We start from the raw sequence: 16,936 nt of genomic DNA on the forward strand, positions 1-16,936 counted from the left end.
CCCACAGTGCCACAGGCAGGGAGAAAATGTTCTGTTTTTTTTTTTGACAAGAGATCCTGGCCCAGGGCCAGTGGTAGTAGACTGGCTTCTGTGTTCACCCCAAAACACCAGGACCAACTGTATCCATCTATCAGTCTAGTCTGTTGTGAGATCCTGCAGAACAACACTCTTAAACGGCTTAGCTGTTTACAGAGGTCGGCGTTTTGTATTATACTCCTGGTTCTGTGGGTTGGCTTAGGTTCAACCATTTTTTGCTTGGGCTTCACCAGGCTGAGCCGGACTAGGCTGGGCTCCAGGATTCAAGTCGGGTTCAGGTCTGTTTCACATCTCTTCATTCCAAGACTCTGACTAAAGGAACAACAGCCCCCCAGGACATATTCTTCTCTGGGAGACCATGGAAACTGAAAGAGACTGGCAAAACTCACCGTGTCTCTTAACACCTGACACCTGGCAGCAGGGGCCTCCTCCACGCTCTGCTAACAAAGTCAGCAGGAAGGGATGCATGCCCCACCTGCACCAAACGAAGTGTCACATCGTGAGGTCACCTGCAAAAGGGTGACATGTATCACTCTGTCACAGGAAGGGAGCACAACTGGAAGCAATAATTCATATTTCCAGGCCTTAAAATAAGCCAAAGTTACAGGCGCCCACCTCCTAACAGGACCATCTATCACGGTGCATGGAGAAATGAAAGATTTGTTGGTGGGACATAAGCTCTTATTCCCTCCATTCCACAGCCAAGAGTGCTTCTCTTAAAAAGCCGTGTTAGGAGCGGTTTTCCGTGGAAGAACATCAAGTAACAATATGGACGCTTGCAGGCCCCATGTTGTCTGTTGCACAGACTCAGCTCCGCCTCTGAGCACTACAGCAGCCAGATACCATCTTAAACTGGGGAAGGCAGCTGTATCTCAATAAAACTTTATCAACAAAAATGAACTGTCAGATTTGACCTGGAGTTAGCTGACCTCTAACCCCTTTGCTGGGAAATGCTTGTTGGCTACAGCTCATTGTCGCTTTTTGTGTAAACAATCCATCTTGGCATTTAACTAAATAATAGTCTTCCTCTGTCTTCTGGCTTTGAGAAATTTGAGCACAGTATCAGTAAACTTTGGGAAATGTTCTCTTGTCATTAGCTATAAACATTAGTTTCTTTATCAGAAAGGTCTATCTGGCTGGTTTGTGTGTCAACTTGACACAAAGCTAGAGTCATCAGAAAGGAAGGAACCACCACTGAGACCATGCCCCATGAGATCCAGCTATAAGATCCCTGGAACTGACGTTACAAATGGTTGTGAGATGCCATGTGGGTGCTGGGAATCAAACCCAAATCCTGTGGAAGAGCCCCCATCTTCCCAGGCCTGGAGAAGACATTGTTTGAGGCCTGGGGTGTAGCTCACTCAGTTGGTAGAATGTATGCCTAGCGTTCACAAAACCCTGGGTTTGATCTCCAACACCACATAAACATGGGCACTTAGCAGATGGAAGCAGGAGGATTAGAAGTCCCTAGTTATCACTAAGTGGTTGTCACCAGGGCCGGTGGCTCACACCTTTAATCCCAACACTCGGGAGACAGAGGCAGGAGGCAGATGCTGTGAGTTTGAGGTTAGCCTGGTCTATATAGAGAGTTCCAGAACAGCCAGAGCTACACAGAGAAACCCTGTTTTGGGAAGGAAAAAAGATAAAGAAGTTCCTGCTTGTCATTGGCCAGAGCAAGTCTGAAGGAGGTGGGTGGAGTTCATTTTGAATACAGCTCTTAAAGAGATGAAAGTTATTTCTTCCATTACTGCTGCTAACTTAGTGTGGTTTAATTTCTCGCCCTGTCTCCTTCTTTGTTGAATAATTGGAAACTGTCATTTGGGATTCATATGGTACTCATATTCATATGGATAACCATAATGGGGTTTCAGTGATTGGTATCAAGAGTGGCACATCACACTGAAAACCTCACAATTTTATTTGTTGTTTGTTTGTTTAGGGTTTATGTTGCGGACTCTCTCATCTCCAGTGCGGGAGAAGGGCTGTTTTCCAAGGTAGCAGTGGGACCCAATACTGTTATGTCTTTTTATAATGGCGTCCGAATTACACACCAAGAGGTAAGTGGGAAGATGAGAACGTCAACCTAATGGATGAAAGGGCTTCAATAAATCCACTATCGTGGTCCACAACTATCTCATAGAAAGCGGAATGATGGGGCCAGAGAGATGGCTTGGAGGTTAAGAACACTGAGGTCCCTGAGTTCAATCACCAGCACCACACAGTGACTCACAACTATCTATACTGACATCTGGTGCCCTCTTCTGGTGTGCAGACTGAACACTGTATACATAATAAATAAGTAAATAAATAAATCTTTTTTTTTAAAAAAAAAAAAAGGAAAGAAAGGAAGAAAGAGAAAGAAGGGAGGAGGGAAGGAGGGGGGAAGGAAGGAGAGAAGGAAGGAAGGAAGGAAGGAAAGCCAGGTGATGCTACAGCTGTAGATTTCCTCTAGACCACACCCAACATCATTTTTAGGAAAGTTCCCTACTTTTTGTTAACGCAAAGACAGTCTCTGTTTTGCTAGAAAGTGTTTTAGTGAAAAAAAAGAAAACAATCCAAACTCAAAAGCTAAAAGTTTAACAAGGCAGAAAACGGCGGTGGATGCCTGTAGTCTTAGCACTGGGGATAACAAAGCTGGAGGAGCGGTGAGTCAAGTGTCCTTGACCATTGCAAAGCAGTGTGACCACTTCACAGCAGTGTGACCATTGTACAGCAGTGTGACCATTGCACAGCAGTGTGACCACTGCACAGCAGTGTGACCACTGCACAGCAGTGTGACCATTGCACAGCAGTGTCCCCATTGCCCAGCAGTGTGACCATTGCACAGCAGTGTGATCATTGCACAGCAGTGTCCCCATTGCACAGCAGTGTGACCATTGCACAGCAGTGTGACCACTGCACAGCAGTGTCCCCATTGCACAGCAGTGTGACCATTGCACAGCAGTGTCCCCATTGCACAGCAGTGTGATCATTGCACAGCAGTGTGACCATTGCACAGCAGTGTGACCATTGCACAGCAGTGTCCCCATTGCACAGCAGTGTGATCATTGCACAGCAGTGTGACCATTGCACAGCAGTGTGACCATTGCACAGCAGTGTCCCCTTTGCACAGCAGTGTGACCATTGCACAGCAGTGTGACCATTGCACAGCAGTGTCCCCATTGCACAGCAGTGTGATCATTGCACAGCAGTGTGACCATTGCACAGCAGTGTCCCCTTTGCACAGCAGTGTGACCATTGCACAGCAGTGTGACCACTGCACAGCAGTGTGACCACTGCACAGCAGTGTGATCATTGCACAGCAGTGTGACCACTGCACAGCAGTGTGACCATTGCACTGCAGTGTGATCATTGGTGTCTCAACACCTGAAAATGAGTTCTTTTCAATCCTCCCATCATCTCTTCTCAGAATCATGAGGGTGTGCCAGGTAAAGTATCCACCCATAACCCCAGCATTTATGAGGCTGAGGCAGGAGAACTATGAATCCCAGGCAAGCCTGGGGTGTATAGATGAAGGGCCTATGAGAGAGAGAGAGAGAGAGTGAGAGAGAGAGAGAGAGAGAGAGAGAGAGAGACCTGAGGACATACTACAGGTATTAAAGTAAGAGAGGAAAAGTTTCCAGGAGAGGCAAGAGTACACAGAGAAACTCTGTCTCAAAACAAAAAACAAACAAACAAAAAAAGCAATCTGTACTTTTTGCTGGGTATGGTGGCTCACACCTTTAATCCCAGCATTCAGGAGGCACAGACACACAAATACACAAATCTTTGTGAGTTCAAGACCATCTTGGTCTACATAGAAAATTCTAGTACAGTAGGGCTTTACAGAGAGACCCTGTCTTGAAAAAAATAAAAACAAACAAAAAAATGAAAGGAAAAAAAAAAAGAAGGGAGGGAGGAAGGGAGGTAAGGAGGGAGGGAGAACACAGAGAATCCCTGGGGTGGGACACTGACGTCCTCTGGCCTCCCCACACGTATTTATGACACACACACCACCTCTTGCCTTGAAGACCCAGTCTGGTGTATTTTAGAACTCCGTAGCTGGCCCTGCTTAAGTTTGTTCGCCTGTAGCTGACTCTTCGGGGTCTGTGTAGTCTGCAGCCTCCAGCACAATCCTTGAGCCCCGTCACGGTCGCTAATGCGTGCACGGGGCTCAGGCTCGTGACTGTCATCTCACATTCTGGTCTCTACTTTGTCACTTATTCCTGGGGATAACAAGGGAGCGTTCCACAAAATGTTCCAGTTAGTCACACATTCAACGCAACTGGGCAGGCAAAAGACAACAAAATAGACTCAGGTGGAGCAGATGGCATCCACACAGGTGGCCGTGCTTCCTCAGCCCTCCAGAAGGCCCGAGACAGTCATCGGGGAAGGGTGACTTTGGGGTAAGGGTGTATTACAGGTGGAGCACCCCTTATCTGAAGTGCTTGGGACCAGAATGTTAGGAATCCGGGGTTTTAAAATATTTGCATCTTTATAATTATCTTAGGGATGGGACTCTGGTCAAAATATGAGATTTAGTGTTTCCTGTGTACAGAGTCAGGAGGCAGTTATATATTTTTTATTGTGTCTGCATTTTGCCTGTGACCTGTCATGAGGTCAGGTGTGTGGCTTCTTCCAATTGTCTATCAGCCTCAAAAAGTTTTGAATTTGGAAGCATTCTGGACTTTTAAATATTAAACCCATTCTTCGTCCCTCAAACATCTTGTAGATGAGGAAGTGGAAACCTAGAGAGAGGAAACTGTCTGCCCAAGGTCACAGATGCAGTGAGGTGCAGAGTTCAAGCAAGGCTAGCATCTCCGCCGTGAAGACTCATGCCCCCTCGCACCCAGTGCCACCTCACAGCAACTTAAAGCCACCAACACCCCACACAGCCGATCAGTGCTATGTGGTTACATGACAGGTGGGGAATGATGAAATCCAAGGGGACCTTCCTTGTGATCGATAGATACTGCTGCCTGTGGCAGATATACCTGGTTTGTTGACTGGATGTCACATATAAATGTAATGTATAGGAGGAAGGGTTGGTTTATCTAGGAGAGGTGTCCGTCCTGTGATCCACAGACTACATGGGGCCAAGGATAACTTGTAAAAAAAAAAATGAAGACAAGACTGTTGAATTTACTTAAAGTCGTAAGTTTACTTAAAACTTGAGAGACTGAAACTCGATTGTTTGGCTCACAAACACGAACTGTGCATGGCGTTTGTGTCGCAGTGACATTTGTGTTGGACATGCCCGGTCGATTCACAAGTTCTACGAAAACATGATCCTTTCTATAAGGGCCATTAGGCTATTCTGCTCGCCTCCCAATGTCCAACCTGAAGGAGCCAAGTGGTTGTGCTATAGACGATGATGAGTGATGAGTCCTGGACAGGTAGGAGAGCACACTGGCTTCAAAATTGTCTCCTGCTTACCCTGATTCCTCCACTGGAGCAGAGGTGTGGGCCTTTTTATAGATATTTTTAAAATACATTAATGACTGGGCAGTGGTAGCACATGCCTTTAGTCCCAGCACTTGGGAGGCTGAGACAGGTGAATCTCTAAGTTTAAGGCTAGCCTGATCTACAGAATGATTTCCAGGACAGCCAGGGAAACCTTGTCTCAGGGAATAAAGAAAAGAAAAAAAAAGCTTATTTATTTGGAGGATCATGTGCTATCGTTCAAGTGAACAACTTCCAGGAGAAAGTTCTCACCTCTGGCCATGTGGGTTCTGTGAACAGAACACTTGGGCCGTCAGTCTCGGAAGTCAGTGTCTGGACCCACTGAGCCATCTCAACAGCCTCTTCTTCGTCTATTTTGAGTTCAAGTTTATCTACTATTTTTGCGTGTCTTTGGAAAGAGTCAAAAGCCTTTTCTTCTATATAAAACGAGGGAAACACAATAAACAGTAAGCTGAGCTGTCTGGTCGCTCCATCCTTGTGTGGGAAGATGTCCTGGCCAGCTCTCGTGTCTGCAGTACTCAAACCATGAAGCGTTAGCATAAATGAGTTAGCGCCTCTGCAATGCTCTGAGCTCTTGTGCGAAAGGCCCTCTCCAGCACCGCTTCCCTGTGTCTTGCAGGTGGACAGCAGGGACTGGGCCCTAAATGGGAACACTCTGTCCCTTGATGAGGACACAGTCATTGACGTGCCCGAGCCCTACAACCACGTATCCAAGTACTGTGCCTCCCTGGGACACAAGGCGAATCACTCCTTCACGCCAAACTGCATCTATGACATGTAAGTGGGGTGCTGGTGGCTGGATGGACCCATGCCTGGGGACCCAGGACCACGGAGGGCATGGGAAAGGTGGGCCCTTTGCCATGAGCCTCAGCCTGTGCTTTAAGGCTCAGGATCTAAACAGCCCTGCTTTCTGGCCATGAGATGAAAAAGTGATTTCAAAAGAAGGACTCTCGTAGAGATATGGTGGCTGCTTTATTGTGTCCTTATTTGCACTTAGATTTTTTTTTTCCTCATTTAAAGATTGAATTACAGGACCAGGGAGACCAGGAGCAGTCAAGTCATGCAAGGGCTTCATGAAGACTTGAGTTCGGTCCCCACTCAACACCTATACAAAAAGCTAAGGGTGGGGGAGGGCACTCATAATCCAAGCACTGAGGAGGCAGAAGCAGGGTGATTCCCTGGGCTCACTGACCAGGACTAATCAGGACGTCCAAGGCCAGTAACCCAGTACTTAAAACAAGGTGGATGGTGCTTGTGGAACACACACAAAATTGTATTTTGGCTTACACATACACACACAATTGTATTTTGGCTTACACACACACACAATTGTATTTTGGCTTACACACACACACAATTGTATTTTGGCTTACACATACACACGCACACACACACACAATTGTATTTTGGCTCACGCACACACACACACAATTGTATTTTGGCTCACGCACACACACACACAATTGTATTTTGGCTCACGCACACACAATTGTATTTTGTCTTACACACACACAATTGTATTTTGGCTTACACACAATTGTATTTTGGCTTACACACGCACACACAATTGTATTTTGGCTTACACATACACACGCACGCACACACACAATTGTATTTTGGCTCACACACACAATTGTATTTTGGCTTACACACACATGCACACACACACAATTGTATTTTGGCTCACACACACACAATTGTATTTTGGCTTACACACACATGCACACACACAATTGTATTTTGGCTCACACACACAATTGTATTTTGGCTTACACACGCACACAGTGTGTGCACACAGGTACAGACTTAACCCGCATACACATGTGCACACAGATAATGGGAACGGCAGTGTAGCTCAGCCATAGAGCGGACCCTTCCCTGCTTGGCGCTGTAGCTGCCGCCCTCTGCCCTCTGCTGTGCGAGACCACGCTCCAAACATTTTATCTTGCCAGAATCTGGAGCTTGCTGCTCCTGAGACTCGTCCTTGAGATGCCATGGAAAGCATCCCAGCAGTGACTAGCCGGATGACTTGGAGTATTGGTGCCCCAGCTGCTTCTAAATGGCTGGCTGAAATGGCAAAGGACGTGTGTCATGTGGAATGAAACGGATGCTGTTATTAGCTGCGGGGCCTCCACGGCTAGTGTGAATTTGGCTAAAGCTCATTCCCAGCTGTGCCAGCCTAACAATGGCTGCTTAAAACCACAGCAACTAACCGTCCTAAATGCCACTCAGACCCCTCATTTGAATCAAGCCTGTCTGTGACTTCAGTACAGGGACAGCTTTTTTTCCCAAGCGCAATAGAGAACTGGAAACAAGAGAAGTTTCTGTTTGTGCAGAATCAGTCTCTGCTCAGCAGGTTTTATTTTTGGTTTTTCAGTTGTCTTTGTTGGTGGTGGTGCTAGTAGGTTTTTTGTTTGTTTGCTTTCTTGCTTGCTTGGGGTGGGGAGAGTCAAAACAGGGTTTCTCTGTGTAGCCCTGGCTGTCCTGGAACTCACTTTGTAGATCAGGCTGGCCTCGAACTCATAGATTCTGCCTCCTGGGTGCTGGAATTAAAGGCACGTGCCTCCACTGCCTGGCTATTTTCCTTATTGTGTTGTTGCTATTTGTTTTGCAAGCCCAGCATGGCCAAAACTCAGTTATATGGGGTAATGTAAACTTCAGATTCCAATTCCTGGCGTTTGTGTGTTTCCTCGAGTCACTGGCATTAATGCATACATTAATATAAGTGAAACAGCACTCTCTATGCTCCTTTCACTGACGTCTGGCACACAGTGCCCAGTGGGTAATCACACAAGTACTCCGCTACCTGTAAATTCGGGAATGTGTCAACTAAGGTCCAGAACTATTGGGCCCAGAGGTTTGGATTCAGTGCTACTTCTATAGACATAGCCTCTGAACATTCATTCTGGGTCCCTCTCTCTCTTTCTCCCCTCGTTCCTTCCTTCTTTTCTTCCTTCTTCATGTTAGAGATTGAACCTAGGAGCTCACAAATACCAAGCTCACACTCTGCTTGTATACCAGTAGCCCTACTCTGGAATCTTTGCATGTTTTACCTCACTCGTTCCTCCCAGGAACTCCCAGTCAGTTAGGTCTCAGATCTGGAGGCAGAGTGACCCAGTGCAGTGTGTACCCAGTGCCCTGGCCAAGCCTTAAGGAAGACCAAGTCTTCCTTTATAGTCTATCTATTCAGACTCATGATACTCTGGGTGTGGTAATGCCCACCTATGACCCCAGCTCCTCGAAGTCTGAGACAGGAGGGTGACTGAGTTTCTTAATCCCAGCACTGGAAGACAGCGGCAGGTGAACCTCGAGTTCGAGGCCAGCCTGGTCTACAAAGTCAGTTCAAGGACAGCCAGGACTACACAAAGAAACACTGTCTAGGAAAAAATAAATAATTAATTAATTAAATTAAAAATAACAACAAAAAAACACATCAAAATAAAAAGATGGCAATGACAATAAAGAGGAGAATAAAACCACAAGAACATTGGAAAAGAAGCCTTGGGCCCAAAAATTCAATATCAGATTCCCCTCCCCCACCCCCAGTGGATCTTCTAGGAAGTTAATCAAAACTCCATGTCAGGAACATTATTTAATTTTTATACCAAAATCATATGATAAAAATTATAATGAAGCGTGCCAACTTAAAGACAAAATTGCCTGGCATAGCTCGGGTCTTAATCTTAGCACTCAGGAGGCAGAGGCAGGTGGAGCTTTCTGAGTTCAAAGCCAGCCTGGTCTACCTAGGCAAGCCAGTGCTACACAGTAATACAATTTTGTCTTAGTTACCATGACAATGGCAACTCTTACAGTGGGAAACCCTTAACTGGGGCTGGTTTATTGTCCAGAGGGTGAGTCCATGGTCATCGGGCAGGAAGCATGGCAACATGCAAGCAGACACGGTGCTGGAGAGGTAGCTGGGAGTTCTACATCCAGATCCACAGGCAGCAGGAAGAGTGACACCTGGCCTGGTTTGGGCTTCTGAAACTCCGAAGCCCCCAGCGATGCACTTTCTCCAACAAGGCCACACCTCCCAATAATGCCACTCCCTGTGAGCCTATGGGGGCCATTTTCATTCAAATTACCATACCTGTTTATAGATAGACAGCAGACAGACAGACAGACAGACAGATAGATAGATATAAACATATATACATACATGTATACATACATACATACATGCATACCGAATTGTGATCTTAAGCCAGGGCTTTGTATGTTCCAAGCAAGTACTCTACCACTAGCTATATCCTCAGCCAAAAGTCACAATAATAAAAAAAATTCCTGAATCTGTGGTCTAGACATCTTTGTGAAGGAGCTCAATCTGAACATTTGTACACACATGCTCACATATACACATATATACACACATGTACTCATATGAATGTCCACACACAGCTTATATGGGCTCATCCACGTAATCCACGTACATACATGCTCACACTCCTGTACACATATTCACACGTGGACACGTTCACATGCCTAGTAACTAATAGTAGAGTCTCATTTTGTACCAGGTGCTGTGTGTGGGGCTTGCTACATGTGACCCCATTTTCTCACCACAGAGATCATCTAGGGTAAGTCTCACTAGTATTGTCGTGGTTTTACAGATCAGGAAGTGACATTCAGGGAAACAGGAACATAATGGAACACAGTGATACACACGGAACCAGAACTTAGAGCCAGTCTCCTGATCGCAAGTTAGAGGTCCCTTTCATGAAGATAGAGAGAGGCCTCTTTGGTGTCAAATAGGAGTTGTTGCTTTTTATACCTCATGAAAGTTATTCCGAACCATATACACAAGGCTGGGAATGTAAGCCCAGGGAGAGCGCTTGGCCCTTGGTTTATCCCAGTGTTCTAGAAACACCTTCTTCCCATTTGATGTGTCCTCTGTCTTCTGTTCGTCAAGGGACTTGAAATGTCTCGACGGGTAAAGGCATGTGTCACCAAGCCTGGAGACCTGAGTTGCATCCCCGGGGTCCATATGGTGGAAAGGACCAACTTCTACAAGTTGTCCTCTGACTACCCCGACATGTGCTGTGATGGCATGTCGTACACACACACACACACACACACACACGCGTGTGTGTGCACAGACACATGAATACAATAAAAATTAAAAAAACCACAACAAGGTCAGTGCACTGTCTGAGGTGTTCGGATTTGGGGTTTTCTTTTTAAGACAGGATGTGGTATATCTCAGGTTGGACTTAAAACTCGTTATAAAGCCAAGGATACCCTTGCATTTCTGATTGTCCCGCCCCGTCTCCTAATGCTAGAACTTCAGGCATGCGCCACCACGCCTGGTTTATAAAATAATGAGGAGAGAGCCCAGGACGCCACGCATACTAGGTCAACACTCTGCCAGCTGAACTCTCTCCCCAGCCTGCCTTGAGTGTTCTAACCCAGCAGATCTGGAACTGAGATACTCCTTGTCTCACAAGTTCCTATTGAAGCTGCAGCTGCTAGAGCTGTGCCCACACTCTGAGAACCCAGGAGTGATGCCCAGCCCGTGTACCTGGACAAAATGCTCCCCTTTGCCTCTGAGGTCCTGCACTTTGGCTTAGGAATGACCTTTCCCATCTTGATGTTTAGGTTTGTCCACCCCCGCTTTGGGCCTATCAAGTGCATCCGCACCCTGCGAGCTGTGGAGGCAGAGGAAGAGCTGACCGTTGCCTATGGCTATGACCACAGCCCTCCAGGGAAGAGTGGGCCTGAAGCCCCCGAGTGGTACCAGGTGGAGCTGAAGGCCTTCCAGGCCACCCAGCAAAAGTGAAAGGCCTGGCCCTGGGGTCCAGAGACCTGGAGTAGAAACTTGGATCTATGCACTACATATATCTGACAACGGGACAACCAGGGACTGTTCATGCTGTGACATCACATCCTCTCACCCTGCGTTAGCAACGACTCTCTCGCATACTAACTAGGTTTGACTATTACTCATACCAGATTTAAAATTAGCTAGCCTTGCAGCAACGCCCTACCGAGAGGTACTGTCGAACTGTAGACAGCATGATGTTCTTTGATGGTTGAAGTCTAAATCTGGACCACGTTCAGAGATACCAAATGATTCAACTGAAAAAGGGAAATGGGATTCTTTGGTCATTTTTCGTCGATGGGTTTTTTTTTTTTTCCGTGATGTTTTTTTCTATGGCCATTGCAAACGGTGTTCGGTCACCCTTGCATGTTGCCATCTGCGGGGCAGGAAGCGATTACATCTTTATATAAATGTAGGGTCATTTGCCTTTTAACCTTTGATCTGTATCTTGCAATAGAATGGCTTTGTTTTTGTTGTTACTCTCCTAGTGAACTGAAGCCCAGTCTTTTGAGCCTTTTCGTTAGCCTCACTCCCTATCTTAGCTCTCCTTTCCGGGAGAAAGCTTCCCAGTGGCCTCTGCCTTCACAGCAGTGTACAGGTCTCTCTGGTTCTTTCTCGAGCATCTCATTCTTATGTCCTGATATAAAGTCCTGGCTCATGGGGCCAGACTGTTATTATAGACTTATTACTCTCGCATGTAAACAAAGAAACCTTTGCTTTCGGATGTGAGAAGAAACGAATTTGCTTTGTTTGCATTAAGTTACGAAAGGAGTTGTAAGATACACATTCAGGAAGAAGAGAGGAAAACTGGTGTTTCTAAGCAGTCATCGTGATAGTTTTGCAGGATATTCAGTAGCGCTGGCAATTTTTTTCTCCTCGGGTACATATTCATTGTACATAACCTAGTGCAGTCTGACTTGTGGCTCACTGAATTCAAACTACAACAGCCAACGTGCATTCCAACACGGACTACAGAACGCTCCCTGACCACCAGTGCCAGGAAGACAGACACGCTGACGGCTAGGTGAAAATCAGACCCGTAGCTAAAGCTTTCTCCCCATCGTGATCTCAGAGTACTTAACTGCTTCCAGGCTCTGCAAGCCAAGAGTTCACGCCTGTGCAGTCTCTACCAATAGTATATTGCCACCTCACAAGCCATATGTAATCACAACTGCAGAAACACAGAGAAAAACCCATTGTTTTAGGTTAGCTCATTAGATCTCTACCTGGATGGCTCTGAATGAATGCTGAGTTTGGGGGACACCTCCCCCAAGGTGTCCTGGGAACAACCGGTACTAAGGCCTGCAACTGTCGACAGTGCCACCTGTGGCCTGAGTTGGGTTAGGGTTTGAGGGAGCTCAGAATGGATAGAGATGTTTGCTGGGAATGGGCAGGGATGGAGGGAGGAGACAGGTCAAGGGATGTTGGCTCTTTGTTCTTTTTTCTTTTCTTTTTTGTCAGTTGCACGTTGCTCTTAACAACAGCTTTCACAAGTGTTCCATCTGGGGCTGCGCGCAGTTTGCCCATCAAACAGCCCCAGAAAGGAGGACTCAGCCCTCAGCTGTGATAGCTGCACCCTGGGCTCTTTTACAAGCTTCCTGACATACCCAGCTTCCGGCTCTGCACCTAGGTGATGGGGTTTTCCAGGACAGCTGGCCGCAGCCCTGTTTGAAAAGCTTAAGAAGATAGTTCCCTCAGGAGAAACATCCTTGGGACTTCTGAGGAGGTCTCCTGCAAGAAAACCGAATCGTTTTTTAGACTACAAGTCACCGGGATAGGATCGCTTCTATTCTGTAGACAGAGACCATTCAGTAAACTGTGACCTAAGGATGGGGTCTCTGGATTTGGATTCTGAGAGGCGCTTTCGTGTAAATGTGCCCAAAGGCAGTGGGCTGCCTCGGAGAGAAAGATGGCTTTCGTCAGCCGCATCAGTTGGGTGGTGGGACTCGGTTGAAAGATGGGGCAGAGGAGGAGAGGGCAGGTCCCACCTCGGATGGTGTGCCCACAGGTTTTCACACCCAGAGGTGGAATCCAGCCTCAGCTGCCGCGGAGGCTCAACTCCTATCCTAAAGGGCTACTCTAAGCGATCTCATTCAAGTGGAACTCGAGAACAATTTTGCGGCCTTGAGGACCAGCAAAATAGTTTGGCAAGTAAAGGTGCTTGTCGCCAAGCCTATGACCTGAGTTTCATCCCTAGGACCTCCATAGCAGGAGAGAACCAGGCCTTGAAAGCTGTCCTCGACCGCACACGGTGTGGCGTGCGTGCACCCACACACCAAAAATAAATCATCCTTTTTTTTTTTTTAATATATAAATGGATTGAAGAACTGTGGCCGGTGAGCTAGCTAATCTACGTTTCACATTCCATGCTGGAGGAAGACAGTCAGGGCTTCAAGCCCAGCGCTGTGTACGTGCCCCAGAAGCAGTTCCCGCAGCTGAGCCGCTCCGTCTTCCTTTTCCCCGTCTGCTTCCCGTATCTTTCAGTTCTCTTTCTGCTATGTGAGAAGCGTTGGTGCCTGTGCAGAACGGCAGCCCAGCTGATTGCTCTCCCTCTTTCTGTCTAGCGTACCTCTCTGGTCTGGCGTCACTGTCTGTGTGTCTCTCTCCGAGTGGGAACCATTCTGGTCACTTGTTCGCGCCCTCCCCGAGATAACGCAGTTCCGTTGCAGGTCGCACCGGGCCGGGTGTAGAGGCAGAGAAGTATTTGTAGAGGGTAGGGGATGTGGAGAGAATTGACCGCCAGTGCAGTTTGAGGTTTGTTTCTCTTTTGAAACCAAAGTGGAAAAGCTTCAGAAAGCATCTTCTACTTCGCGTCTGCTGTAGAAGGAAACAGGAAGCAGGCAAATCTGGTCTTCCATCAGGATCAAAATCACAGAGAGACAGGATTGAGAGAGGCTATGTAGTAGGGGGAAAAGGATTACCCTTCTGCTGTCTTCCAAACAGCCGGGTCCTGTACAACTCGCCTGACGCCATGGTTGCCAGGGCATTCATTCAGAGCTGTCTCGGTCCAACCCCGCATGACCTGATCCATCGTTAGCACCTTTTCTATGATGAACTATTATTACCTGTGTTAGATTTACGACTAGGAACTAATCTACAGAGCATGCCCCCTAGTGGGGGCATTCGTTTGAACTAATAAGCAAATGTAAGGATTGAATTTAGGACATGAGGCTAAAATTGCGAAGTGCAGGGAAGACTTGAGTTTTTAGTACCTATTCTTGCTTTAACCTGCTTAATCCCAGATCTCCCCTAGCAACTAAGAAGGAAATTTTTTGTCAAGACCTCTTTGAACCTGACTGGGACTAGAGTTCAGATTCATTACCCTTTGGGTTCAGCACACTTGAAAAACTATTTCCTTATCACCAACCCCCCCACACACACACACATGCACGCTCATACGCGCACACACACACGTGTGTGTGTGTGTGTGTGTGTGTGTGTGCCCACTGACGAGGCCATGTAACCATTTACAGCATTTAACTGTGACCATTAGAATTGCATTGAGCTGGGGATGTAGCTCAGTGGTCCAACAATTGCCTAGCAACCAGAGGCCCTGGATTACATCCCTAGGACCTGGGGGGGGGGGGTCATGACCAATTATGAACACTGAATTAAAAGTTTGTCTTGTGAGACAGTATGTGGCACTATTATTAATCTTCACTTAATAGATTTTTTTTTAAAAAAAAATCTAAATTTCTCACTGCAAAATACACTTAAAATCTTCTGAGAAGGTCAAAAGCTCTGGGTTTTGTTTGTTCTCCAACAGCCACCTCAAGTTCTGTCTTCGGAGTAGCATTTAGAATCCAGACATCTTTTGTTTTAGACAAACAAGCAAAACTATGTTGCAAGATGGATAGTTGTAATGTTTATTTGCTGCAGATCAAAGGTTCACAAAATATATTCAGTGTAAGGGTACTTGAGTACCTTGATAGAGTCCTCCAATATACACCTTGGATTTTTTTTCCCTTCAGAAATTTTAAGCCTTGGTGTTAGGGGTCTTTTTGCTTTGCTTAGTTTTGGTTTTGTTTTTGGAGGGGTTTTGTTTTGTTTTGGGGGAGGTGTTGGGATTTTTGTTTTGTTTTGTTTTTTGGGTGTTTTGGGGGGTTTGTTTTCAAAAACTACTAAATTTTAAAAGTTTTATTTGCCAAATGTGTGCATACATATTCAAAGCAATGAATCTATTTCAAGCCATACAGCCGCAGGGGTGGGAAACCCTTTTCACAAATTTCAATGTGTTTGTATGTAAATAGATGTTTGTATGAAATATTTTCATGGTAGAATGAATATATTTAAATGAAGTTGAATTATTCCAGTGCTATTTAAAACATGACAAAATTTTTGGTGAGAATTATGAGTCTATTGAGATATAATGCAGATCAATTTTCATTTTTAGAAATCAAAAGCCTACAAAGCCCTCTGACTGGCGCCCACCTCCTGGCGGGGTGGTGTCTGATGTGAGGTAGGCTTCCCCAGTGCCTCAGCCGCTTTCTGGTGGTAAGTTCGGTGCTAATGGAGGTGTGTTTACCTTTTAGTGATTCCCCGCAGGCCTCTCGGGAGCCTGCGAGAGGATCGAGGCATTAGAGACACCGGTGCAGTTATCCGAGCACAATTTCTTTGCAGGGCAGCAGAATCAGAAACCAGACTTGGCCGCGGGTTTCCCCGGCCACCTTCTCTCGCCACCCCTAACTGCCTAGTCACAATGTCAGGGAGGCTACCCTCAGTGGAGTTGGGGTCCAGACCCCAGGGTGGGACTTCACAGATTTACCAATGCTTTTTGCCTTCTGACCTCCCTCTGTCCTGAGAGGGAGGGCAGCCGCTGGTGGGGGGGAGGGGGGCAATTCTCAGCACAGTCCATATCCTGTCTCAGCTCTGGAAGACTATGCATCCAAGCACCCAACTTCACCAGAGAGGGAGACGTCTGCGGATAATGGAAACCCTTAACTCCTATCTGTGACTTCGCACGCACGCAGTTGTTAAATGTCCTATGAAGACCATTCATGTACCTAAGACATGCCTCCCAATTCTTCTGACGCTTGAGTTACAGGAAAGGAAAACAAAACAAAATTAAAAAAAAAAAATCCTTTACAATCATATGCCACTCGAGTGCGTTCCCCGACCCATCTTTGGTCCTGGATATAATGAAACAATAACCCGACAAATTTTCACTGTGTACACTAGCAATATGAACACTGAGCCAGTACACCCTCCGCTGTCTCCTTGGTTACTATCCTTACCTTGATACTACAGGGACTATGTATGTCATGCCTGTGGTTGCATAAGAAAGCTATGAAGTTATGTCCATGATTTCTAGCTCCCTTCTTCAAATGTTTTTCCTCCTGGGTTTTCTATGTTCTCTCTACCCTCAAATGCATTTATTGGGTTGTGAGGTGTGTTTACGGAACGTAAGCCAGGGGCTATGCTTTCGGCCTTGATTGTAACCAAAAGTCAGCCACATCACAGTTTAAAAAACAAAACAAAACCATCTTTGGTCTTTTGTGGAATCTGAATTAAATCTATGAGCCTTATTCAATATCTATAATTCTATGATTTTTTTAAATTATGGGAAATTAATGGAAGATGTTTACATGAGTAATGTTTGCCCTTACTGTGTTATGAATGAATTTTTTTGTAGTGTGTCTG

General features: G+C 46.2%; 1 protein-coding gene across 1 annotated transcript in view; it reads left to right on the forward strand.

Moving 5' to 3' along the window:
• Nucleotides 1-16,616, forward strand: part of Setd7 (SET domain containing 7, histone lysine methyltransferase) — a 45,243-nt gene extending 28,627 nt beyond the window's left edge. The window contains exons 6-8 of the mRNA XM_041658909.1: nucleotides 1,976-2,093; nucleotides 6,098-6,255; nucleotides 11,074-16,616. Coding sequence (XP_041514843.1) covers nucleotides 1,976-2,093; nucleotides 6,098-6,255; nucleotides 11,074-11,254 — 457 coding nt within the window. The 3' untranslated portion in view covers nucleotides 11,255-16,616. The remainder of the gene's footprint in view (nucleotides 1-1,975; nucleotides 2,094-6,097; nucleotides 6,256-11,073) is intronic.
• The last annotated feature ends 320 nt before the right edge of the window (nucleotides 16,617-16,936 follow it).

The sequence above is a fragment of the Microtus oregoni genome, unplaced genomic scaffold (genome assembly GCF_018167655.1).
Source record: "Microtus oregoni isolate MIOR12 unplaced genomic scaffold, Mior012 000010F_ref0000083, whole genome shotgun sequence".
Lineage (NCBI taxonomy): Eukaryota > Metazoa > Chordata > Mammalia > Rodentia > Cricetidae > Microtus > Microtus oregoni.